This window comes from Drosophila ananassae, chromosome 2R, assembly GCF_017639315.1.
Source record: "Drosophila ananassae strain 14024-0371.13 chromosome 2R, ASM1763931v2, whole genome shotgun sequence".
Classification (NCBI taxonomy): domain Eukaryota; kingdom Metazoa; phylum Arthropoda; class Insecta; order Diptera; family Drosophilidae; genus Drosophila; species Drosophila ananassae.
The window spans coordinates 12,792,249-12,817,244 of NC_057928.1; the positions used below are offsets into that span (position 1 = coordinate 12,792,249).

General features: G+C 40.7%; 6 protein-coding genes across 8 annotated transcripts; 3 read left to right on the plus strand and 3 right to left on the minus strand.

The window, feature by feature from the left end:
• The first annotated feature begins 14,532 nt into the window (after positions 1 to 14,532).
• On the plus strand, positions 14,533 to 15,377 carry LOC6506545. Its single transcript, XM_001957644.4, has one exon. The coding sequence runs from the start codon at positions 14,653 to 14,655 to the stop codon at positions 15,262 to 15,264; it is 612 nt and encodes a 203-aa protein (XP_001957680.2). The 5' UTR covers positions 14,533 to 14,652; the 3' UTR covers positions 15,265 to 15,377.
• Positions 15,378 to 15,536: 159 nt separating this feature from the next.
• Positions 15,537 to 16,733, plus strand: LOC6506546. The gene has a single exon (XM_001957643.4). It carries the CDS (start codon positions 15,735 to 15,737, stop codon positions 16,617 to 16,619), a length of 885 nt encoding a protein of 294 aa, XP_001957679.1. The 5' UTR covers positions 15,537 to 15,734; the 3' UTR covers positions 16,620 to 16,733.
• A 723-nt stretch (positions 16,734 to 17,456) lies between these two features.
• On the minus strand, positions 17,457 to 18,194 carry LOC116655776. Of its 2 annotated transcripts, XM_044714554.1 has the most exons (3): positions 17,803 to 18,194; positions 17,545 to 17,733; positions 17,457 to 17,495 (listed from the first exon to the last, which is right to left on the minus strand). In XM_044714554.1, exon 1 carries the CDS (start codon positions 18,025 to 18,027, stop codon positions 17,863 to 17,865), a length of 165 nt encoding a protein of 54 aa, XP_044570489.1. In that variant the 5' UTR covers positions 18,028 to 18,194; the 3' UTR covers positions 17,457 to 17,495; positions 17,545 to 17,733; positions 17,803 to 17,862. The 2 variants fall into 2 exon arrangements, with proteins under 2 accessions (XP_044570489.1, XP_032309936.1); XM_032454045.2 differs by having other exon boundaries at positions 17,457 to 17,733.
• Positions 18,195 to 18,466: 272 nt separating this feature from the next.
• Positions 18,467 to 19,294, minus strand: LOC6493403 (cytochrome b-c1 complex subunit 8). Of its 2 annotated transcripts, none has more exons than XM_014908875.3 (3): positions 19,165 to 19,294; positions 18,713 to 18,895; positions 18,467 to 18,655 (listed from the first exon to the last, which is right to left on the minus strand). In XM_014908875.3, exons 2-3 carry the CDS (start codon positions 18,885 to 18,887, stop codon positions 18,561 to 18,563), a joined length of 270 nt encoding a protein of 89 aa, XP_014764361.1. In that variant the 5' UTR covers positions 18,888 to 18,895; positions 19,165 to 19,294; the 3' UTR covers positions 18,467 to 18,560. The 2 variants fall into 2 exon arrangements, with proteins under 2 accessions (XP_014764361.1, XP_044570488.1); XM_044714553.1 differs by lacking the exon at positions 19,165 to 19,294 and adding an exon at positions 19,029 to 19,097.
• A 159-nt stretch (positions 19,295 to 19,453) lies between these two features.
• On the plus strand, positions 19,454 to 20,992 carry LOC6506547. The gene is made up of 4 exons (XM_001957640.4): positions 19,454 to 19,844; positions 19,901 to 20,085; positions 20,246 to 20,426; positions 20,480 to 20,992. Exons 1-4 carry the CDS (start codon positions 19,517 to 19,519, stop codon positions 20,800 to 20,802), a joined length of 1,017 nt encoding a protein of 338 aa, XP_001957676.2. The 5' UTR covers positions 19,454 to 19,516; the 3' UTR covers positions 20,803 to 20,992.
• Positions 20,993 to 21,067: 75 nt separating this feature from the next.
• On the minus strand, positions 21,068 to 24,501 carry LOC6493402 (altered inheritance of mitochondria protein 3). Its single transcript, XM_001957639.4, has 2 exons — positions 23,562 to 24,501; positions 21,068 to 23,496 (listed from the first exon to the last, which is right to left on the minus strand). Exons 1-2 carry the CDS (start codon positions 24,108 to 24,110, stop codon positions 21,304 to 21,306), a joined length of 2,742 nt encoding a protein of 913 aa, XP_001957675.1. The 5' UTR covers positions 24,111 to 24,501; the 3' UTR covers positions 21,068 to 21,303.
• Between the last annotated feature and the right edge of the window lie 495 nt (positions 24,502 to 24,996).

The window sequence follows — 24,996 nt, forward strand, 5'->3', positions numbered from 1 at the left end:
TTTATAGGGGTACCCCTTGAAAAAATTTGAAAAATTTCAAAATAGTATTTAAGCAATATTTTGAATGAGGAATGGAGCTACTGGATGCGCTGAGCTCAAAATGGTATACTACTTCCAGATCGGATATATATTGGCAAAGCTATAGCTATCGGAAGGGGGTCAACTGAGGAAAGTTGGTAACTCCACTTTTTTATAGGGGTACCCCTTGAAAAAATTTGAAAAAGAAGGGGGTCAACTGAGGAAAGTTGGTAACTCCACTTTTTTATAGGGGTACCCCTTGAAAAAATTTGAAAAATTTCAAAATAGTATTTAAGGAATATTTTGAATGAGGAATGGAGCTACTCGATCCGCTGAGCTCAGAATGGAATACTACTTCCAGATCGGATATATATTGGCAGAGCTATGGCTATCGGCAGGGGGTCAACTGAGGAAAGTTGGTAACTCCACTTTTTTATAGGGGTACCCCTTGAAAAAATTTGAAAAATTTCAAAATAGTATTTAAGCAATATTTTGAATGAGGAATGGAGCTACTGGATGCGCTGAGCTCAAAATGGTATACTACTTCCAGATCGGATATAAATTGGCAGAGCTATGGCTGTCGGCAGGGGGTCAACTGAGGAAAGTTGGAAACTCCACTTTTTTATAGGGGTACCCCTTGAAAAAATTTGAAAAATTTCAAAATAGTATTTAAGCAATATTTTGAATGAGGAATGGAGCTACTGGATGCGCTGAGCTCAAAATGGTATACTACTTCCAGATCGGATATATATTGGCAAAGCTATAGCTATCGGAAGGGGGTCAACTGAGGAAAGTTGGTAACTCCACTTTTTTATAGGGGTACCCCTTGAAAAAATTTGAAAAATTTCAAAATAGTATTTAAGGAATATTTTGAATGAGGAATGGAGCTACTCGATCCGCTGAGCTCAGAATGGAATACTACTTCCAGATCGGATATATATTGGCAGAGCTATGGCTATCGGCAGGGGGTCAACTGAGGAAAGTTGGTAACTCCACTTTTTTATAGGGGTACCCCTTGAAAAAATTTGAAAAATTTCAAAATAGTATTTAAGCAATATTTTGAATGAGGAATGAAGCAACTTGATGCGCTGAGCTCAAAATGGTATACTACTTCCAGATCGGATATAAATTGGCAGAGCTATGGCTATCGGCAGGGGGTCAACTGAGGATAGTTGGAAACTCCACTTTTTTATAGGGGTACCCCTTGAAAAAATTTGAAAAATTTCAAAATAGTATTTAAGGAATATTTTGAATGAGGAATGGAGCTACTCGATCCGCTGAGCTCAGAATGGTATACTACTTCCAGATCGGATATATATTGGCAGAGCTATGACTATCGAAAGGGGGTCAACTGAGGAAAGTTGGAAACTCCACTTTTTTATAGGGGTACCCCTTGAAAAAATTTGAAAAATTTCAAAATAGTATTTAAGCAATATTTTGAATGAGGAATGGAGCTACTGGATGCGTTGAGCTCAAAATGGTATACTACTTCCAGATCTGATATATATTGGCAGAGCTATGACTATCGAAAGGGGGTCAACTGAGGAAAGTTGGAAACTCCACTTTTTTATAGGGGTACCCCTTGAAAAAATTTGAAAAATTTCAAAATAGTATTTAAGCAATATTTTGAATGAGGAATGGGGCTACTGGTTGCGCTGAGCTTAGAATGGTATACTACTTGAAGATCGGATATAAATTGGCAGAGCTATGGCTATCGGCAGGGGGTCAACTGAGGAAAGTTGGAAACTCCACTTTTTTATAGGGGTACCACTTGAAAAAATTTGAAAAATTTCAAAATAGTATTTAAGCAATATTTTGAATGAGGAATGGAGCTACTCGATCCGCTGAGCTCAGAATGGTATACTACTTCCAGATCGGATATATATTGGCCGAGCTATGACTATCGAAAGGGGGTCAACTGAGGAAAGTTGGAAACTCCACTTTTTTATAGGGGTACCCCTTGAAAAAATTTGAAAAATTTCAAAATAGTATTTAAGCAATATTTTGAATGAGGAATGGAGCTACTGGATGCGTTGAGCTCAAAATGGTATACTACTTCCAGATCTAATATATATTGGCAGAGCTATGACTATCGAAAGGGGGTCAACTGAGGAAAGTTGGAAACTCCACTTTTTTATAGGGGTACCCCTTGAAAAAATTTTAAAAATTTCAAAATAGTATTTAAGCAATATTTTGAATGAGGAATGGGGCTACTGGTTGCGCTGAGCTTAGAATGGTATACTACTTGAAGATCGGATATAAATTGGCAGAGCTATGGCTATCGGCAGGGGGTCAACTGAGGAAAGTTGGAAACTCCACTTTTTTATAGGGGTACCCCTTGAAAAAATTTGAAAAATTTCAAAATAGTGTTTAAGCAATATTTTGAATGAGGAATGGGGCTACTCGATCCGCTGAGCTTAGAATGGTATACTACTTGAAGATCGGATATAAATTGGCAGAGCTATGGCTGTCGGCAGGGGGTCAACTGAGGAAAGTTGGTAACTCTACTTTTTTATAGGGGTACCCCTTGAAAAAATTTGAAAAATCTCAAAATAGTATTTAAGCAATATTTTGAATGAGGAATGGAGCTACTGGATGCGCTGAGCTCAAAATGGTATACTACTTCCAGATCGGATATATATTGGCAAAGCTATAGCTATCGGAAGGGGGTCAACTGAGGAAAGTTGGTAACTCCACTTTTTTATAGGGGTACCCCTTGAAAAAATTTGAAAAATTTCAAAATAGTATTTAAGGAATATTTTGAATGAGGAATGGAGCTACTCGATCCGCTGAGCTCAGAATGGTATACTACTTCCAGATCGGATATATATTGGCAGAGCTATGACTATCGAAAGGGGGTCAACTGAGGAAAGTTGGAAACTCTACTTTTTTATAGGGGTACCCCTTGAAAAAATTTGAAAAATCTCAAAATAGTATTTAAGCAATATTTTGAATGAGGAATGGAGCTACTGGATGCGCTGAGCTCAAAATGGTATACTACTTCCAGATCGGATATAAATTGGCAGAGCTATGGCTATCGGCAGGGGGTCAACTGAGGATAGTTGGAAACTCCACTTTTTTATAGGGGTACCCCTTGAAAAAATTTGAAAAATTTCAAAATAGTATTTAAGCAATATTTTGAATGAGGAATGGGGCTACTGGTTGCGCTGAGCTTAGAATGGTATACTACTTGAAGATCGGATATAAATTGGCAGAGCTATGGCTATCGGCAGGGGGTCAACTGAGGAAAGTTGGAAACTCCACTTTTTTATAGGGGTACCCCTTGAAAAAATTTGAAAAATTTCAAAATAGTATTTAAGCAATATTTTGAATGAGGAATGGAGCTACTGGATGCGCTGAGCTCAAAATGGTATACTACTTCCAGATCGGATATATATTGGCAAAGCTATAGCTATCGGAAGGGGGTCAACTGAGGAAAGTTGGTAACTCCACTTTTTTATAGGGGTACCCCTTGAAAAAATTTGAAAAATTTCAAAATAGTATTTAAGGAATATTTTGAATGAGGAATGGAGCTACTCGATCCGCTGAGCTCAGAATGGAATACTACTTCCAGATCGGATATATATTGGCAGAGCTATGGCTATCGGCAGGGGGTCAACTGAGGAAAGTTGGTAACTCCACTTTTTTATAGGGGTACCCCTTGAAAAAATTTGAAAAATTTCAAAATAGTATTTAAGCAATATTTTGAATGAGGAATGAAGCAACTTGATGCGCTGAGCTCAAAATGGTATACTACTTCCAGATCGGATATAAATTGGCAGAGCTATGGCTATCGGCAGGGGGTCAACTGAGGATAGTTGGAAACTCCACTTTTTTATAGGGGTACCCCTTGAAAAAATTTGAAAAATTTCAAAATAGTGTTTAAGCAATATTTTGAATGAGGAATGGGGCTACTCGATCCGCTGAGCTTAGAATGGTATACTACTTGAAGATCGGATATAAATTGGCAGAGCTATGGCTGTCGGCAGGGGGTCAACTGAGGAAAGTTGGTAACTCTACTTTTTTATAGGGGTACCCCTTGAAAAAATTTTAAAAATTTCAAAATAGTATTTAAGCAATATTTTGAATGAGGAATGGGGCTACTGGTTGCGCTGAGCTTAGAATGGTATACTACTTGAAGATCGGATATAAATTGGCAGAGCTATGGCTATCGGCAGGGGGTCAACTGAGGAAAGTTGGTAACTCCACTTTTTTATAGGGGTACCCCTTGAAAAAATTTGAAAAATTTCAAAATAGTATTTAAGCAATATTTTGAATGAGGAATGGAGCTACTGGATGCGCTGAGCTCAAAATGGTATACTACTTCCAGATCGGATATATATTGGCAAAGCTATAGCTATCGGAAGGGGGTCAACTGAGGAAAGTTGGTAACTCCACTTTTTTATAGGGGTACCCCTTGAAAAAATTTGAAAAAGAAGGGGGTCAACTGAGGAAAGTTGGTAACTCCACTTTTTTATAGGGGTACCCCTTGAAAAAATTTGAAAAATTTCAAAATAGTATTTAAGGAATATTTTGAATGAGGAATGGAGCTACTCGATCCGCTGAGCTCAGAATGGAATACTACTTCCAGATCGGATATATATTGGCAGAGCTATGGCTATCGGCAGGGGGTCAACTGAGGAAAGTTGGTAACTCCACTTTTTTATAGGGGTACCCCTTGAAAAAATTTGAAAAATTTCAAAATAGTATTTAAGCAATATTTTGAATGAGGAATGGAGCTACTGGATGCGCTGAGCTCAAAATGGTATACTACTTCCAGATCGGATATAAATTGGCAGAGCTATGGCTGTCGGCAGGGGGTCAACTGAGGAAAGTTGGAAACTCCACTTTTTTATAGGGGTACCCCTTGAAAAAATTTGAAAAATTTCAAAATAGTATTTAAGCAATATTTTGAATGAGGAATGGAGCTACTGGATGCGCTGAGCTCAAAATGGTATACTACTTCCAGATCGGATATATATTGGCAAAGCTATAGCTATCGGAAGGGGGTCAACTGAGGAAAGTTGGTAACTCCACTTTTTTATAGGGGTACCCCTTGAAAAAATTTGAAAAATTTCAAAATAGTATTTAAGGAATATTTTGAATGAGGAATGGAGCTACTCGATCCGCTGAGCTCAGAATGGAATACTACTTCCAGATCGGATATATATTGGCAGAGCTATGGCTATCGGCAGGGGGTCAACTGAGGAAAGTTGGTAACTCCACTTTTTTATAGGGGTACCCCTTGAAAAAATTTGAAAAATTTCAAAATAGTATTTAAGCAATATTTTGAATGAGGAATGAAGCAACTTGATGCGCTGAGCTCAAAATGGTATACTACTTCCAGATCGGATATAAATTGGCAGAGCTATGGCTATCGGCAGGGGGTCAACTGAGGATAGTTGGAAACTCCACTTTTTTATAGGGGTACCCCTTGAAAAAATTTGAAAAATTTCAAAATAGTATTTAAGGAATATTTTGAATGAGGAATGGAGCTACTCGATCCGCTGAGCTCAGAATGGTATACTACTTCCAGATCGGATATATATTGGCAGAGCTATGACTATCGAAAGGGGGTCAACTGAGGAAAGTTGGAAACTCCACTTTTTTATAGGGGTACCCCTTGAAAAAATTTGAAAAATTTCAAAATAGTATTTAAGCAATATTTTGAATGAGGAATGGAGCTACTGGATGCGTTGAGCTCAAAATGGTATACTACTTCCAGATCTGATATATATTGGCAGAGCTATGACTATCGAAAGGGGGTCAACTGAGGAAAGTTGGAAACTCCACTTTTTTATAGGGGTACCCCTTGAAAAAATTTGAAAAATTTCAAAATAGTATTTAAGCAATATTTTGAATGAGGAATGGGGCTACTGGTTGCGCTGAGCTTAGAATGGTATACTACTTGAAGATCGGATATAAATTGGCAGAGCTATGGCTATCGGCAGGGGGTCAACTGAGGAAAGTTGGAAACTCCACTTTTTTATAGGGGTACCACTTGAAAAAATTTGAAAAATTTCAAAATAGTATTTAAGCAATATTTTGAATGAGGAATGGAGCTACTCGATCCGCTGAGCTCAGAATGGTATACTACTTCCAGATCGGATATATATTGGCCGAGCTATGACTATCGAAAGGGGGTCAACTGAGGAAAGTTGGAAACTCCACTTTTTTATAGGGGTACCCCTTGAAAAAATTTGAAAAATTTCAAAATAGTATTTAAGCAATATTTTGAATGAGGAATGGAGCTACTGGATGCGTTGAGCTCAAAATGGTATACTACTTCCAGATCTAATATATATTGGCAGAGCTATGACTATCGAAAGGGGGTCAACTGAGGAAAGTTGGAAACTCCACTTTTTTATAGGGGTACCCCTTGAAAAAATTTTAAAAATTTCAAAATAGTATTTAAGCAATATTTTGAATGAGGAATGGGGCTACTGGTTGCGCTGAGCTTAGAATGGTATACTACTTGAAGATCGGATATAAATTGGCAGAGCTATGGCTATCGGCAGGGGGTCAACTGAGGAAAGTTGGAAACTCCACTTTTTTATAGGGGTACCCCTTGAAAAAATTTGAAAAATTTCAAAATAGTGTTTAAGCAATATTTTGAATGAGGAATGGGGCTACTCGATCCGCTGAGCTTAGAATGGTATACTACTTGAAGATCGGATATAAATTGGCAGAGCTATGGCTGTCGGCAGGGGGTCAACTGAGGAAAGTTGGTAACTCTACTTTTTTATAGGGGTACCCCTTGAAAAAATTTGAAAAATCTCAAAATAGTATTTAAGCAATATTTTGAATGAGGAATGGAGCTACTGGATGCGCTGAGCTCAAAATGGTATACTACTTCCAGATCGGATATATATTGGCAAAGCTATAGCTATCGGAAGGGGGTCAACTGAGGAAAGTTGGTAACTCCACTTTTTTATAGGGGTACCCCTTGAAAAAATTTGAAAAATTTCAAAATAGTATTTAAGGAATATTTTGAATGAGGAATGGAGCTACTCGATCCGCTGAGCTCAGAATGGTATACTACTTCCAGATCGGATATATATTGGCAGAGCTATGACTATCGAAAGGGGGTCAACTGAGGAAAGTTGGAAACTCTACTTTTTTATAGGGGTACCCCTTGAAAAAATTTGAAAAATCTCAAAATAGTATTTAAGCAATATTTTGAATGAGGAATGGAGCTACTGGATGCGCTGAGCTCAAAATGGTATACTACTTCCAGATCGGATATAAATTGGCAGAGCTATGGCTATCGGCAGGGGGTCAACTGAGGATAGTTGGAAACTCCACTTTTTTATAGGGGTACCCCTTGAAAAAATTTGAAAAATTTCAAAATAGTATTTAAGCAATATTTTGAATGAGGAATGGGGCTACTGGTTGCGCTGAGCTTAGAATGGTATACTACTTGAAGATCGGATATAAATTGGCAGAGCTATGGCTATCGGCAGGGGGTCAACTGAGGAAAGTTGGAAACTCCACTTTTTTATAGGGGTACCCCTTGAAAAAATTTGAAAAATTTCAAAATAGTATTTAAGCAATATTTTGAATGAGGAATGGAGCTACTGGATGCGCTGAGCTCAAAATGGTATACTACTTCCAGATCGGATATATATTGGCAAAGCTATAGCTATCGGAAGGGGGTCAACTGAGGAAAGTTGGTAACTCCACTTTTTTATAGGGGTACCCCTTGAAAAAATTTGAAAAATTTCAAAATAGTATTTAAGGAATATTTTGAATGAGGAATGGAGCTACTCGATCCGCTGAGCTCAGAATGGAATACTACTTCCAGATCGGATATATATTGGCAGAGCTATGGCTATCGGCAGGGGGTCAACTGAGGAAAGTTGGTAACTCCACTTTTTTATAGGGGTACCCCTTGAAAAAATTTGAAAAATTTCAAAATAGTATTTAAGCAATATTTTGAATGAGGAATGAAGCAACTTGATGCGCTGAGCTCAAAATGGTATACTACTTCCAGATCGGATATAAATTGGCAGAGCTATGGCTATCGGCAGGGGGTCAACTGAGGATAGTTGGAAACTCCACTTTTTTATAGGGGTACCCCTTGAAAAAATTTGAAAAATTTCAAAATAGTATTTAAGGAATATTTTGAATGAGGAATGGAGCTACTCGATCCGCTGAGCTCAGAATGGTATACTACTTCCAGATCGGATATATATTGGCAGAGCTATGACTATCGAAAGGGGGTCAACTGAGGAAAGTTGGAAACTCCACTTTTTTATAGGGGTACCCCTTGAAAAAATTTTAAAAATTTCAAAATAGTATTTAAGCAATATTTTGAATGAGGAATAGAGCTAATGGATGCGTTGAGCTCAAAATGGTATACTACTTCCAGATCGGATATATATTGGCAGAGCTATGACTATCGAAAGGGGGTCAACTGAGGAAAGTTGGAAACTCCACTTTTTTATAGGGGTACCCCTTGAAAAAATTTTAAAAATTTCAAAATAGTATTTAAGCAATATTTTGAATGAGGAATGGGGCTACTGGTTGCGCTGAGCTTAGAATGGTATACTACTTGAAGATCGGATATAAATTGGCAGAGCTATGGCTATCGGCAGGGGGTCAACTGAGGAAAGTTGGAAACTCCACTTTTTTATAGGGGTACCCCTTGAAAAAATTTGAAAAATTTCAAAATAGTGTTTAAGCAATATTTTGAATGAGGAATGGGGCTACTGGTTGCGCTGAGCTTAGAATGGTATACTACTTGAAGATCGGATATAAATTGGCAGAGCTATGGCTATCGGCAGGGGGTCAACTGAGGAAAGTTGGAAACTCCACTTTTTTATAGGGGTACCCCGTAAAAAAATTTTAAAAATTTCAAAATAGTATTTAAGGAATATTTTGAATGAGGAATGGAGCTACTCGATCCGCTGAGCTCAGAATGGAATACTACTTCCAGATCGGATATATATTGGCAGAGCTATGGCTATCGGCAGGGGGTCAACTGAGGAAAGTTGGAAACTCCACTTTTTTATAGGGGTACCCCTTGAAAAAATTTGAAAAATTTCAAAATAGTATTTAAGCAATATTTTGAATGAGGAATGGAGCTACTGGATGCGCTGAGCTCAAAATGGTATACTACTCCCAGATCGGATATATATTGCGAAGGTATAGCTATTGGAAGGGGGTCAACTGAGGAAAGTTGGTAACTCCACTTTTTTATAGGGGTACCCCTTGAAAAAATTTGAAAAATTTCAAAATAGTATTTAAGGAATATTTTGAATGAGGAATGGAGCTACTCGATCCGCTGAGCTCAGAATGGTATACTACTTCCAGATCGGATATATATTGGCAGAGCTATGGCTATCGGCAGGGGGTCAACTGAGGAAAGTTGGTAACTCCACTTTTTTATAGGGGTACCCCTTGAAAAAATTTGAAAAATTTCAAAATAGTATTTAAGCAATATTTTGAATGAGGAATGGAGCTACTGGATGCGCTGAGCTCAAAATGGTATACTACTTCCAGATCGGATATATATTGGCAAAGCTATAGCTATCGGAAGGGGGTCAACTGAGGAAAGTTGGAAACTCCACTTTTTTATAGGGGTACCCCTTGAAAAAATTTGAAAAATTTCAAAATAGTATTTAAGCAATATTTTGAATGAGGAATGGAGCTACTGGATGCGCTGAGCTCAAAATGGTATACTACTCCCAGATCGGATATATATTGCGAAGCTATAGCTATTGGAAGGGGGTCAACTGAGGAAAGTTGGTAACTCCACTTTTTTATAGGGGTACCCCTTGAAAAAATTTGAAAAATTTCAAAATAGTATTTAAGAAATATTTTTAATGAGGAATGGAGCTCCTAGATGCGCTACAGAATTACAGAATGATCGGAATGATATTTCCAGATCGTTTATAGATTCGTATATGCTTCAAAATCGATGTTAGAATTATAAACTATTATAGTTGCACCCCTTGTCCATATGTTGCTACCATATTCCTAGCCAACACAAATTGCCAAATTAGTTAACTATGTAAATTCTAAAATTGTATATTTTAAATATTTTGCAATGTTTCGCAAGTAACATGCTGATCACTAGCAGAAAGTGAATTAATATTCAGAAGTGCAGTGCACATATCAATTACATACATTGGGCGCAAGGCCGTCTAGCAGTCAGGCAAACTGTCAGATACTTGTGCTCGGGCAAAGATACACATACCAGCCTATAGACTGAGTTCAATGAGTCCGTATCTATTGAATATTCTTTTGGCCAACTTCGATCGATATCGCTCGATTCGGTGGCTGGATTTGCAACTAGACGGCTAATTACGTGACATGTTAGACTCGAAAACAAGTTAAACACGATCGTTCGATTTGTGGATAATTAATTGCAGACATTGGGTGCAAAAGCGGCTCAAAAAACCAATTCGCCTCGAAGTGTGCATTGAACTTTTGTGGTTGCATTTTTTTGCCGCACACTGTTTTCCCTTTTCGTTGTGTGTTTTGAAAAATTCTAGTTGCAGTCGGATGCTGATAACCCAAAAGATGAACCTCCTGACATGGCGATATATACATTATATATTTTTTCCTCTAGGAGGGGGTGTTCTGGGGCAAGAAATAGGCAGCTGAAGCGTGTTTGTGTAACTGTGTTGGTGTTTCATTCAGCCAGTAAACAAATGCAAAGTAAATAAAGACAATGTTGGGGAAAAAAAAGAAATTCCTAAAAAGTATTCGTATTGTTTGTTGTATTGACAACATGGCTGGGCTTATCGCTAACCCTCGTCAGATCAAATAGGCATATGGTTTCTATAAAGTTAAAGGAATACAAGTGATAAAGGTGGTTAGAAGTATTTCTGTAATGGGACTAGATCCCCCACTTTTATTTATTTTAATCACTTTAAACAGGAAGCGGGCCAATTGATTACCAGAACAGATCACTTCTAGGAGCCAATGTGTGTCATTTATGATAAGAAGAGCGCCATGTCGAGGAGGAAGAACTATAATATTGTACAAGATCTGAATGGACTCAGGCACCGTGATCGTATACAGTTTGCATTCCATATGAGAGACGATTCCCACTCCTTTCGGTATTTCGGGCTTTCGGGCTGCCTGCCTGCCATGACTAATTAAGTAACCAAAAAAGTATCAAGAAAAACAACTCAAGTTCTCAGCATTAAAACGTGCCGACAACTTTGTAAAGGCTGCCAAAAATGCACATTTTTATTTATATTCACATATGATGTTGGGACACGGTTGCCCGTTTTGAAAGGGTATCTTTCCTATAACAAGAGGTCTGGATTAAAATTTGTATTCAATTTATTTGTGAAAAAAGTAATTGTAGTATTAGTATTTAATTTGAAAAATATTTACATTAAAACTTTATTTATATAGTGAACTTAAGAAGACAAAAAAGAAAGGTTCTTAAAAAAAAACATTATTTTAGCTGAAATATTGTAATACTTTCTGTAAATATAGAAACTTTTGTAGAAGTTTTAAATTTCTTAATACCACAAATACCTTTTAATAAGATATTCATGCCTTTTTTTATATTAGAGTTTATTTTTCAACACCAACAATATGTAAATTTAAAGCTTCAACGAATACACATCTGAATTTTTATAAAAATAAGATAATAGCTATAGATTAGATTTAATATTAAAGCCTGGTTAGTGTATCCTTTGGCCAACTAAGTAATGCTTAAAATTGAATCCTTTTCAAGTGTGCTGCTGCCATATGCATTTTCGATTCTTGTGCTCTTCTGGCCGTGTGAATCATGAGCATTAAGCATAAAACCGACATTTAGCTGATTGATCTTAATAAGAATTTCTGCGGCAGGGCGGAGCATTCGGGCGTAGAATTGCTAACGGATCGTCGGAACGGGTCAATAACATTTTTCGGGAAGCCCATGTCCCGGCGTGAACCGATCCTCATGTGGACCCTGTTGTTCCATGTCCAAATACTCGAATATCCGAATCTGAGGGCGTTGCTGGGCTGCGCCTGCGCAACATAACAAACTTTGTGTTTGTTTCCATCTTATTTTGTTTTTTTTTTTTGCCCGATTGCTCATTTCTTTGTGCATTTTTTAATAACTCAGTGTTACTTGGGACTTTGACTTGGATCTTTGGGATCGAGACGGAGAGAAATGGGAGATGTCAGGGTGTCCCTTCTTGTCGGAAATTAAATTTTTGCATTTGCTGAGTTATGGTTTTCAAACTCAATTCCTTTTTTACTTGGTATTTCAGTGGTTCTTGAGATATCATTCTGTGATTCGCACTTACAAATAGTCTGGAGATCGGAGCGGATGTCTGTGCTCGTTTGTGAAATGAAATTTGTCGCCAAAAACCCGCGAAATTTGCAAAACAAATTCCTGACCGAAGCTGTCTGGCTGGCCTGTTGCATATTTCATATGTTTTGATTCTGGTCTAAAATCGGTTTTATGCTGATTGGCTCTGCAGATTTATGCGCAAGTACTAAATCGGGGGAATCAGAATTAAACTGTGCCAAAAAACCCTCTCTTTACGAATGAAATATAATAAAAATTTAAAATTAAAGAACCATTCCTTCCAAGAATTTTCATAAATCAATTAACTTTGATTTAACTTCTAAACTGCATTTGATTTCTGTCCTCACGTTGACATTTCTCTGTTGCGCAATAAACCCATCTCTCCTCACCGTCTAGCAAATAAATTAAATCAGTCAGCTATAAAAAATATATATATAAAAATAAATAAACAAAAACACCAAACGGTGTCTGCAATTCAAATTAAATGCAATAAAACTGAAATTGATAGAAACCCGAAAATCGTACGAGACAATGCTCTGTGAGCTCCTTATTTTTTTGCACTTGACAGCATCTTATCCGTCTGCTTAGAAGTTTCCCATCCTTCGGATGTCTCGGATTTCGTCTAGTTTTCAAGGAGCTCACAAAAAACAGCCCTTGGGCTTTGGTTTTGTGTTCGAAATTGAGGTTAGCCTGTCTGCTCCCTGTCTACCCTTATTGTGGTCCTTTTTTTGTTGGGTTAGATGTTAGTCAGGTTTTGCCTTTTTTTTGGGATGTTTGGGTTTGTCTGGCAAATTCGAGCCTTTTTGTTTTGATTTCACAACATGAAGATACTTTTAGGAAAGCGGTTTCAAGCTTTTTTAATAAGATATGCCCAAAAGTTTGTAGTTTAATGGGTTTTAGTTTTTTTGATCCAAGATTTTGTAATATTTTTAGGACTATAGTTTCAATTGAAACTTGCGTGGGTGTTTGGCACTTCAATATCCCCTTGTTTATAAGAAACACTTGAAAGTTTTGAACTATTTGAAGAAAACCTCCAATAAACTTTAATACTATCTCGACTAAAGCTTTTTGCGCATCTCTGAGATATTTTTTTTGCATCTCTATATATTTTGGCTGCCGAAAAAAAAGTACCCAGACATCTGCCCGTACGCTTGTGTGTACTGTTGTGCGAGTGTCTGCCGTCTGGACTTTTATTATACAGCCTGACCTTGAATTTATGGAAATTGCATAAGTGGGAAACAACTTTGTCATATTAAGATGTACATACATACGGACAAATCAACCAAAAAAAACTCTGAACAAAAAAATTAAATAAAAAAGCAGGACTTTGAATTAAATGAGACCGGGAAACATCATAAATTATGGGACATCTTTGGCCATTTTGTATTTAAATGAATATTTGGAAGGCATACCGCAGAAGTCGCACTTCCTGGGTGCCGTGCCACCGATCTTTATGGGTTTCCACATGCGTGGCACATAAGCCAAAACTCACATATCACAAATCGCGCTTGCCACATTAAACTGTGCTGCCAAATGAATTACTACTTGCGAAAACGACGGGGCAGAAAACAAATAATGATCCACCTGAGCGGCACACACATAGCACATGATCGGGCATATATATACACCATACATATATCCATGGGCATATCGATAACCTTATCAAGTGTGCGGCATCGGCAAGCCAGAAATACAAATTATGCTTTACAAACAAAAAAGGAAACACGTAAGTCCCAGTCTCAGTTAAAAAAAAACTAACCGATTTGGGTGTACTCTTAAAAGGTTTTAAAAATATAAAGATAAACTATAAGCCTTTATAATTTATTTTTACAAAAATTAAAAAAAAAAACCTTCTTAAACATGCCTCTATTTCAGCTTAAAACTTTTTAAAAATCTTTCAAAAACCCCACTTTTGAAAGCTCAAAAAAAGAGGTTATTCTTAAAAAACAGGGTATAAAAACTGATAAATTCCTGAGAATAAATGTTTGTGAATTTCTTGAGTGAATACTTTTCTTGACCACCAGGAGTGTAGGGGGCGTGGCATGTTTAAGCCCAGAGCTACTCACTCATCCAAAAAAAATATTCAGGCTATCAAATTATTGCCTCCAAGAAATTAAGTTGCCTCGGTTTGAAACTGATTGCAGTAATTTGGACTGATTTTTTATGAAATAGAGTATTTATGTTAGTTGGAAATTGCTTAAATTAGTTGATAAGAATCCGAGTTTAAAAAATATGGTGCAAGTTGTTAACTAATTTCACTTTCTACCGATAACCTTTCTAAGCCAAACAAGTCATTAGAGAAAAAATTTTCAGTGAATCGTTGAAAATAAAAAGTGAAATAATAAGCAAAAAGAAAGATTCGTTTTAAAATGACCAAAAAGGTGAAGAAACCCAATGAGGGGCTAACCAGGATACAGAAGGAGTTGAGTCAGCTCCGAGGAGCTGTCATTGAAATGCGAAAGACGGCCAAGCAGTCGTCAGAGTCCTCCAGCAGGAAGTCGAGTCAGACGATGGTTAAAGCAAGGAAGAAGACCACGATTAAGAGATCCTCGGAGGGTGACCAAAAACCAGTAGGAACCAAGGACATCTCCTTTCGTCCAAGCCAACCAGAACCATGTCCCAGTGTCGAGTCCCAGCCCACTTACGAAATGCTGGCCGAGGTTATCCTGCAGCAGGCGGAAATCATCGAAGAGCTGAAACAGGAGCTGCAGGAACTTAAGCTCCACTACGAGCGTCAGGTGTCCACCATCAAGAACAACGCCCAGATGTTGGAGCTTCAGCTGCAGAAGCTGCTGGCTAAGGCTCGACAGGATCGGTGGGACCAACCCAAACACACCCACTGGATAGGTGCCCATTTTAACAACATAACCAATGCTGTCGAGGAGTTGCATTCTTCTAGCCCCTCCATTAAAGAAACAAAACAGAAACTGGGCAGGTTACTTCAGTCAAGGGCTTCCTCAACATCTGACCAGAAATGTTAAAAGAAGGATGACCTTATTTTTTAGGATTTCTGATCAGATTTCAAGGAGTTGTATTGTCTTAAGCCAATAAATTATTTTACAATTACGAGAAAATATAAGAGTTTTAAAGAAAATTTATGATGAGGATGGGATTTCTTAAAAAAGATCTTAAAAATTAATTCATCAATCATTTAGATTTAAAATCAAAGGTCCTATTTTAAAGACTAATCTTATATTTCTCTTCTACAACAGGATCTAGGTACATATGAGATTTATAAAGCTTGCTTTTTTAAAAACTTCAATCGGAATTCAGACCTTTTTTACAAATTATGCCTCATTATAGAATTACAAAACAGCCAGACATCCTGTGTCTGACTGTAGGTGTTCGATAGAAATTCATTTCCGAATACAAATTTAGTTACATACATCCGGTAAAGAACCCATGCGAAATTTTGTCTTTGTACGTACGCGAATCTAAACATTGCCCAAGGATGCCCCTTCATGATCGCGCCAAGGCGCGACTGGAACACGAGATAACCATCTTACGCCGCGAGGTGGCCAGGCTGCGCGCCAAACAGGACCAGCGACGACGTGACAAGCTGGAGAAGGATGTGGCGCAGGCGCGTCTGGAGCAGGAGGTGCAGGTACTGCACCAGGAACTGGCTGCCGTGCGATGTGATCGGGACGAATTGAGCCGCAAGCATGCGGCCTATATGCGCAAATGTGGTGGCGAAGACGAGCAGTCACGAGCTGTTAATGCCCAGCTCGTGAAGCTCGACCGACACGTAACCAAGCAGGACAAATACATTGCTTTCCTGGAGGAGCAGATCAACCATACCCGCAACAAGTACCATCAGCGAATGACGGACGTCAAGCAGGGCACCGAGCTGGTGGAGAACGAACTAAAGAAGGTCCGAAACGAAATGCGAACCGTAGCCCAACGTGCTGGCGAGGTGGACAAGATGAAGAAGAAAATCTCCTCCCTCGAGGGCAAGTTGCAGCGCCGGAACTCTTTAATCGCCAAGTATGAAATCAAGCACGCCGAACTCATGGTCCTTGTTCAGGGCATCCATACGGAGGAAACTAAAAAGGAAGAAACCCCCATAGAGGTTCTTGCTGCCTCCAGACTCTCCGGTGGCAGTCCTGATGGCCGTTCTAATGCCGGCTACCTCATGTGCACCTACACCAGCGATATGGATCTGCTCGATCAGCAAAGTGAAGAATATGTCCCCAATCCAGTCGAAGAGCAACCAAGTAATTTTAGCTACCTGGCCACGGCGCTGAAAAGGCGCCTCGGTTACCCGTATTCCACTCAACCCGATCCTTCGGTCTTCATCGCGGCGGAGATGGGTAATCCGGGCGTACAGGTCATCTGATCATTTTACAAAAGTTTTTATTCGACTAGCGTAGTCGACGATTCAACCGCTGTCTTGAACTCTAAATTACTTTTGTATTTGGATAATTTAATAAAAAAAAGTGGTTTAAAGTAATTCTTGTGTTAACCTGTTTCCAATCATCTTAAATGTTTTATTTTACAAATTAATATCCAACAAAAATGATAGATTTTTTGGTTCTCTGTAATTCGTAACAAACCTTTCCACGAAACCCAGCCTAAAAATGCTTTTTCAATAAATATGTTTCCTAAATTTTTATATAAGCTCACTCCCCCCACATAGAAGTCCCAAACGGAACTTCAGTCAGCAGTTCGGCCTGCAGCGGAGTTCTTAGAATTCCGCACCTAAGTTCATTGACAATTTTTCGAGCAATCCATTCAGCATTAAAGAGTGCTTTGGGTTGTTGCACTACCCTTTGGCCGGCAGTTGTGTAATCGAATGAATTTTATAATGATTTATTTATTTGCTTTTCAGTTTTCCTTGGAGCCGTGGACAGAGAGTAAGCAGGTCACGTTTGCATGTACCAGCCTGGTCCGGGTAGCTTCTAATGCAGTACATCTGCATAAAAGCACGTACCATAAATTGTAATGAGTCAATGGATTGCAGAACCGAGCAGAAGTCAGGCGTCTATTGAATTCTAATGCCAATTCTAATTCTGGTACTGTTTGCTGCACTAGGACCAGGAAGTGCGTGCAGACACTGGGGGACTTCGATCATCAATTGAAATCATTTGTGGCCAGGCGGCAATTGAGATTGATTGGCTGCGTTCTGGCCAATTGGGCCAAAAGTTCACCATGGTTTGGTACTCCAAATTGCTGATTCCGAGCTTATTTCAAGTATTTGACTAAGAAGTCTTATCTGATAAACAAATGCATGAATCACAGTAACTTATGATGAAATTATCTACTTGTAGGGTGGTTTTCAGCACGTCCAATAGAAGTTTTGGCTGTCAAACCCGTTTCCATGGCCTTCAAATACAATTATAATGCGTATCCAACCCGAATCCGATGACCCTGAGACGTATAAGTACACAAAGCACAAAACCACATAAATAGCGCGCGTGACGTCACAAAGTGGGTGCTGCTGAAACGTTGAACTGAAACAAAAGTTGATATTTCACTTCAAGTAATTATAATTATTATTAATCCTTAGCTAGGCGGCGTACATTACATTATTACATAAACTAAACACTAAAACGGGAACAATCAGCTGAAAAGTCGTGCGCCTACGTGCCGGAAAAGCTGCGAAAATTGTTTTTCAGTAGCAGCACTACGAAGAAAATTCCCACGGCAATCGACAGGAGCTGCACGTTGATTACTTTGGAGTCCACCAGGGCCTGTAGCATGTTGTAGATGCTCTCGCTGCGTACTTCGCCGCCGCAGCAGTCCATTTAAAAACTAATATTCAGTAGGTCTAAGTTAATTATTTAATGTTTACAAAAAATCCATTGGTCTAGTGGTGGGCAGAATTTGTGTATGTTCTATTAATTTCGCTATCGATAGTTACGTGACTATCGAAACAATGTCCGCCGTTAGGGAACAGCTGTTCATGTGCTTTTAAAACTGTTTTGAATACTTTTTACGAAAAAATTAAACTAGCTTTTCAAAATTTTAAAATGGGTTGAATAAAGTTAGGAAAAGTGTGACATTAATTCCATTTCCAGTTTAAAGTCTATAGTATTAGTCCTTAGTTAAATCCCAATTGAAATTTAATAGCTGGGAACTAAATAGCTGCTCTCTCTGTTAAGTTGCAAAACATTTCAAACCAGCTCTAAACAGAGTTGAGGAACCAATTTTCTTTAGCTCCAATGATAATAAGAATCTTTCAGCTTCATCGCCACTGAAACACACAACTCTTTTGAACTGTGGGTCTAGTTTTATTAATTAGTTTAACATAACTATTTGCTATTGGGCCGACAATCGCTTATTCGTCATTCTCGTAGTCAGCGGGGTTTTTGCGCAGGAGGGAAGCGTGCTTGCGCTCGGTCAGATCGTAGATCAGGTAACCCACGATGAATGCTGCAGAATGAAAATTTATTAACAGGTTGAAGTATTCAAATATAATGAACAACTTACGGGGAGCAACGATGAAGACGTTGGAGCGGAAACGGCGGATCATGTTAGGAACTCCCTTGCTGATCGCTCCGGCAAAGGCGCGCTGCTCGAAAGGCGACAGCTTGTAGGTAACAATGCCGTGCACCTTGGCCAGGTTGCCGAAGTGGGCTCCATTCAGGATTGAGGTCAGACGCATGATTTAGGCTGGTGGGAAGGAAGGGAAAACGTTGTTACAAATTGCACAGGAAGTGGACTAATATTTGGATGAAGACACAAATAGTTATTATAAACATTATGACACTGGGAGATGCTCCCGTAGGTTATGTAATTTTCGCACTGCTCTGATCCGCGGACGAAGGCGGCTAAGAACGTCTGCCGTTGGGCGCGATCGATGCACTTTTGGCAGCCCATAATTGTGCATATTTTTAGAGCCCAGCACCTGTCATTCGGGGAATTATGGTGCCAAATTTTACCTTGAAATCGAATTTTATGATGCAAATTCGTCTCCTTCGTCGTTAGAGCTGACAAAACAAACGATAGAACTTTGAATGTAGAGATGGCAGTTGCACCGATTGCTTGGATCATTCGATATAGTACAAAAATGTTAAATTTTTTAACATTAACTGAAATATGCTCTAATTTCCTATTTAAATAAGACATATTGTGCATAACTTTATTATTAATAAATATATATAATATTTTATTCTTTTATTTTTATATGTATTGGTATTTAAAGTTAGTATTTTTTATAAACTGAAAATACCGCCGCAATCGCGGTGCCATCCATAGTTATCATTTCCTTCGAAAGAAACCGAAAACCAAAACATGAAGAATCTTTGTTTTTATTTGGGACTTTTTCTAACCCTCTGCCAGATTCACCTGTTGCAGGCGACCAAAAACAAGAGCTGCACGGTAATGGTGAAAGAATTGGGTGATGCCCAAAGCAAGTTCATCTACTGCGCCACAGTAAAGTCTGTGCCCGTGAATCTCTGTGTCGGATGCAAGGACCTCTACCATAATCTTCAGGTAGAATATGGAGCCTTAACAGCGGATGCGAATTGTTCTCAGCTGTATCTGAACTCGGATCGCATAAAAATAGTAGCTACCACGCAAGGAATCCTCACTGGACTGTGGGATAAGGCCAACTGTGATGGTTCGTAAGAGAAATTTGGTTTTGAATCAAGGCATCTAAACATGTTTGTCTTCCAGACTGCTTCATTAGAAACAATTCGGTTACATACGACATGCTCTCCACTACCTTACGCGATTGCCTTCATTCGAATAAGCAAAATGTTTGCATCGCCTGCAAGGTAGCCTATTTGGATTTAAACAACTTCTACATGGACATGGAAAAGGGAAGCAAGGGCAAAGTCTGCTTCGATCTACAGGATAATGTGCGTCCCAAATATCCTTTTATATTTATCGTTTAATTTACCTATAGTTAGTAGAATGTTAATTCTCATTTACTTAATCATATTTTCAGGGGATTCCCCGAATTCTTATACGCATTTCCAACCCAAATCCGATTAGATTCTAATTTATTTTACTTTCCAGATGAATCGCACTCGTCTCAACTGGTCGAAGGATCTCAAGTGCTGCCAGCGAGAAGTCAAGCTGATTAATTTTCTGATTGCCGTGGGTGTGGTTGTACTATTCCCCATAGTCACGTTCTATGTCACAGCGATTGTAGTAACCAAACGGCGTGAAGCAAACCACGAGCTTCTGAACGAGCTGGGTAAGCAAGCTTTCAATTTAATTTGTATCTGAATCTAAGTAGAGTTTTTCCAGAACCCGAATTGGATGCCCCCTCCACATCGGCTCTTATTACCGCAGCAGTTTTATCTACACGAACCGAACCTTCCTATGAAATCTCCGCCAGAAACGAGAAAATAGCCGATGTGTTGCAACGAACCGTGGATGGCAATCCATTGGACGACTCGGACTCTGATAACGCGCTTGTGAAACGTAAAGTAGCAAGAAGAAGTCATCCTGATTCCGAAACAGACACGTCAAGCGATGATGAGCCACACTTGAGTGCGGAAAATCGAAATGCCAAGAGGTCTGATTACTCTAGTGACGACGAGCCTATTGTGAAGCCAAGGAGGTCGTAATTATATGACGCATTATAATTTTTGGAAATATTTTTTAGGACTCTACATGCCAGACGGTTACATTTTTAAACCACTGGCTGGTACCAAAAATAATATATTTTTCTATACCTAATATATAGTATATTATACATACATATGCCATGTGCGTACGCGTGATATCATATTAAAGTTTAATGTAATGTTTTTATAATTAATATTGCTTTTGATTTCTCCAAGTATTGGTAGGGTCTTCCAGGCAATCTATATTAAAACATAGTAATCAAACTTGGATTTTTGTATGCACTTTATTAATGGCAAGTAAATCTGCACTTAGTTCTAGATTTAACGCAAGAGAAGATCAGGGTCAGCATGGGAAGGGCCCTTCCACCGAATTTGGGTTCTAGCTTAGGCTCTAACTAAAATCAATTAGAAATAACATAACAAATAGCAATTAATTAACAATGAAAATGCATTGGTCGTATTCGTTCGCCGTTGGAGCTCGGTGGCATCCTAGATTCCATTTTATCCGTATGGAGCATAGAGATTGCCATGGGTGGACGTGGTTTGGTAGTGAACCAGACTCCCGTGAGTTTGCTGGGCCGGTTGGTAGTAGGCCTGATGGTAGAGCGAGGGCGGTGCCGGTTCATTCACCTGGATCTGATGGTAGTTGGTGATCGGTTCGTGCTCCACAACCTCTCGAACCGTTTGGAAGGGATGATTAACCACGATGCGTCGCTTGTGGAAGGTTTCGCTGGTGGCCGCCGCGTCTGTGGGAGCGGCAGTGGCCGCAATAACCCGCTCATTGGGCTTCAAATGACCGGCTGCTCCGTTGAGGGCCACATCTACATCAGGCTGGGCCTGGGACTGCGACGGGGTGGCCTGGGTGGCGGCCACTTCGCTTTTCTGTGCTTCGACCAGACGTTGAGATTTTTCCAAGCGCTGCTGACCCTTGTCGCAATCTGGAGCAACTGTGGTGGCTACCATAAGAGGCTTTTCCGGCTCGTTGCCTATTTGGATTTGGATGTGTGTGTTCTGGGACTCTTTCTCCTGCTTGACCTCCTCTTTCGGGGCTTCCACTAGTCGGGAAGATTGGTTCTCGGGACTGAAGCGCATTTGGGAATAGGGAGCACTGTACTCGAGGTTCTCGGCCAAGGGACTCCTCGATCGTGATGACTGAGAGTAGAAGGCCCTGTTAGCGGGCACCTTGGCATACACAACTGTGGGTCCCTCATGGTTCCTAAGATAAGGCTTTATTTCGCTCACCTGAGCCGGTACCTCCTGGATTCGCCGTTCTTTCAGAGGAGTCTGCCGGCTGCGTCCGAGATAGATGTTGTGCTGCGATGGCGGCAGATGGATCTTGTGCTCGTGCTTAATAATTTGAGTGGGTCGTTCCTCCTTCTCGGCCAGTTCCAGACGCGCTGGCTTGGCGTCCACACTGCCGGCATTCACATTGGGCAGGTACTCCCCGGAGAAGTAGTCATCATCCTCATTGTACGGCTGGCGGTTATAGTTGTTCCTCTGCTGATAGGCCCTCTGACCTCCCTGTCTGGGGTAGTCCTGCTCGGGTTCCGCTCGCTGGATCATGTTGGGTGTCAGGTGCTTGGCGTTGATTTTAATCGAGTTTCCATTTCCATCCACAGCAGAAACCGTGGAGGAGGAGGAAGAGGAGGAGGAGCTGCTGGGACGACCGTCAGTGACATCACCCACAGGCTTCTGCTGCTGCAGTCGGGACTCTACGAACTCGTCCTTGGGCGCCTGGTCGTAGGAAGGCATGGTGGTCACACTGGATCCAATAGTAGTTGCCTGTTGGTCCTTAACAGCTGGTGGAACCTCGTAGGAGGGCCTGTACTCCGGGCCATTGTTGTTGTAGCTCTGGGTCTGGATCTGACCATTGTTGTTGCTGTAGGCAGCAGCCACCGCCGGATGAGGATGTCCCAGGGGCAGCAGAGTCTCACCCTTGGGTATCTTAGCGACCGGGTGTTCCAGCTCCACCACCAGAGTACCGGCTGGCTTGATCACCACCCGCTCTTCGATGTCGTAGAACTCCTTCTGGATGGCCGGATGACGGACTTCGTACTTTTTGGCCTTCAGAGCAGGCTGAACTATCTGGATGGTTTTGGTGACCAGCGGGCGCTGCGGAGGAGTGTAAGTCCTCGGGGGAGCAGGTGGCAGGTAACCTGATCCGCCTTGGTAGCCCGACTGCTCGCCATAGTCCTCGTATCCCTGGTCGTCACTGACCTCTGGCGGATACTGATCCTGGTAGTCCACCTCCTGAGCGTCCTCGTAGTTGTAGCCACTGGGATCGTAGGTAGGACGATTGTAACTGGTGGCAGGATTAAAGAGAGGCGAGGAATCGTAGCCCGAAGCAGGCTCCGAAGGCTGGGAGTTTGGAGCTGGAGCTGGGGAACTGGGAGCTGCCGACGAAGAGGAGGAGGACGAGGATGAGGCACTCACAGGCGGAGCAATACTAGCCGTTTGAACAGGAGCTTGCGGTTCATAAATGGGCTTACTGTCCTGGACCACTTCCACATTGGCACCGGCCTGAACCTTGGCGGGAACTGGAGCTGCAACCTGGCGCTCAAACATGCGGAGCTGCTGGGAGCGGCTGCCTCCGATGGAAACAACCTTTTGAGGAGCGGAATCATCCAACGACGAGGTCACACCCGAACTGGATTGGGTGTAGCGCTGAGGGGCAGGATTCGAGGACTCATAGACCTGAAATCATAAAAGTAACAGGGTGAAATTTAATCCATGATCCATGATGCTTCTACGATACTGACCGTCTCAACAGTCGGTCCATGACTGTGATAGGATTGGATGTAGCGCTCGAACTCCTGGTTCTGGCGGAGCTGCTGGTTCCTTTGGCGGAACTGCCCGCTGTGAGGACTAGGCGGCTGTTGGACGACAGAGGGACGTCTTCCATGACCTCGGCGACGAGGCAGACGTCCGTTCTTGGAGACGGGGGGCTGGAGAACACCCTGATTCGGAGGCTGGAGACCCAATCCCTGGCGGGGAGTAAGTTGCTGCTGCGGTTGCTGTTGCTGCTGCTGAGTTTGGACAACCTGTTGCTGCTGATGTTGCTGCTGCTGCTGCTGGGGTTGCAGTTGCTGCTGCAGCTGGAGCTGTGGTCGCTCCTGGATGCGCTGGAATGACTGCTCCCCATCCCTTTCAGGACCGGCTCTCAGTTCCGCCGGCGCCCGACCCTCTACATATTTGACATCCGCCGGATTAGTGGCCGGTTGCTGGGCAATCGAGATGTTCACATGGGTGGCTGCTTCAATTTGGCTGCAGGCCACCAAAAGGAGCACCAGCAGCACTCCTCGCTCCATGATCCAAGTCCTTATCCTGTTCCTATCCTGAGTTCACTCCACTAATCGATTCGCCGCTGACCACTGCCAACTCGAAGCACTCACTGTCTGATCGATCGATGGAGTGTGCCCCGCATATTTATACAGATTTTGGATTTCGGGTGGAATTGGGGGAGCGATCGCGATCGCAATCGCGATCAGTGTCAAAGTCAAGCGACAAAAGCTAGAAAAGCCAGCCCCACAATAGCTACTCCGCTGACCTGGACAAACTGTTTAGGGATGAGTCTCAGATGCTTGCCCCAGTTCTACAATTAAAGGCATTCCGACCCGGCGATTCTGCGATTGCAGTTGATCGATGATGCATTCAACAAATTGCTGTCCGCGCTTCACACTTGTGTGGCACGTTCCTGCACTGAGAGAAAAGAGTGCAACGAAGAAATCTTAATATATAGGATTCGAAAACTTAAAGATCAGAAGTGTCTGATTTATCAGATTTTAAAAATGAATTCATAGTATTAAATACATACATATCTTCAATATCTACTTGTTCTAAAATTCAAGTGTTTTCTATTTTGTTTTAAAGAAGTATTGGAAACTAATAATATAACTAAGAATAATATTATTTTAATACCTTAGTACATAATCTGAAAACCTTCTCAGTTAAATTTATAAAATAGATTCCTTATTTTAAAACTAGGATTAGAGGTTCCTAGAGAGGTTTCTAAAGCTTCCTAGAGTTCCTAAAGTCCGTAGATGACTAGCCTAGTTCCTAAACTATTCTTTATCCTAGATTTCCTCCACTTAAGTCTTATAGTATCAAGTATTATAGACTTCTCTAAGCCTTAACTTTCAAATAGGTATTATCCTTATAAATTTTTCCAACTGATATGTCGTCTGAACTGCGAAT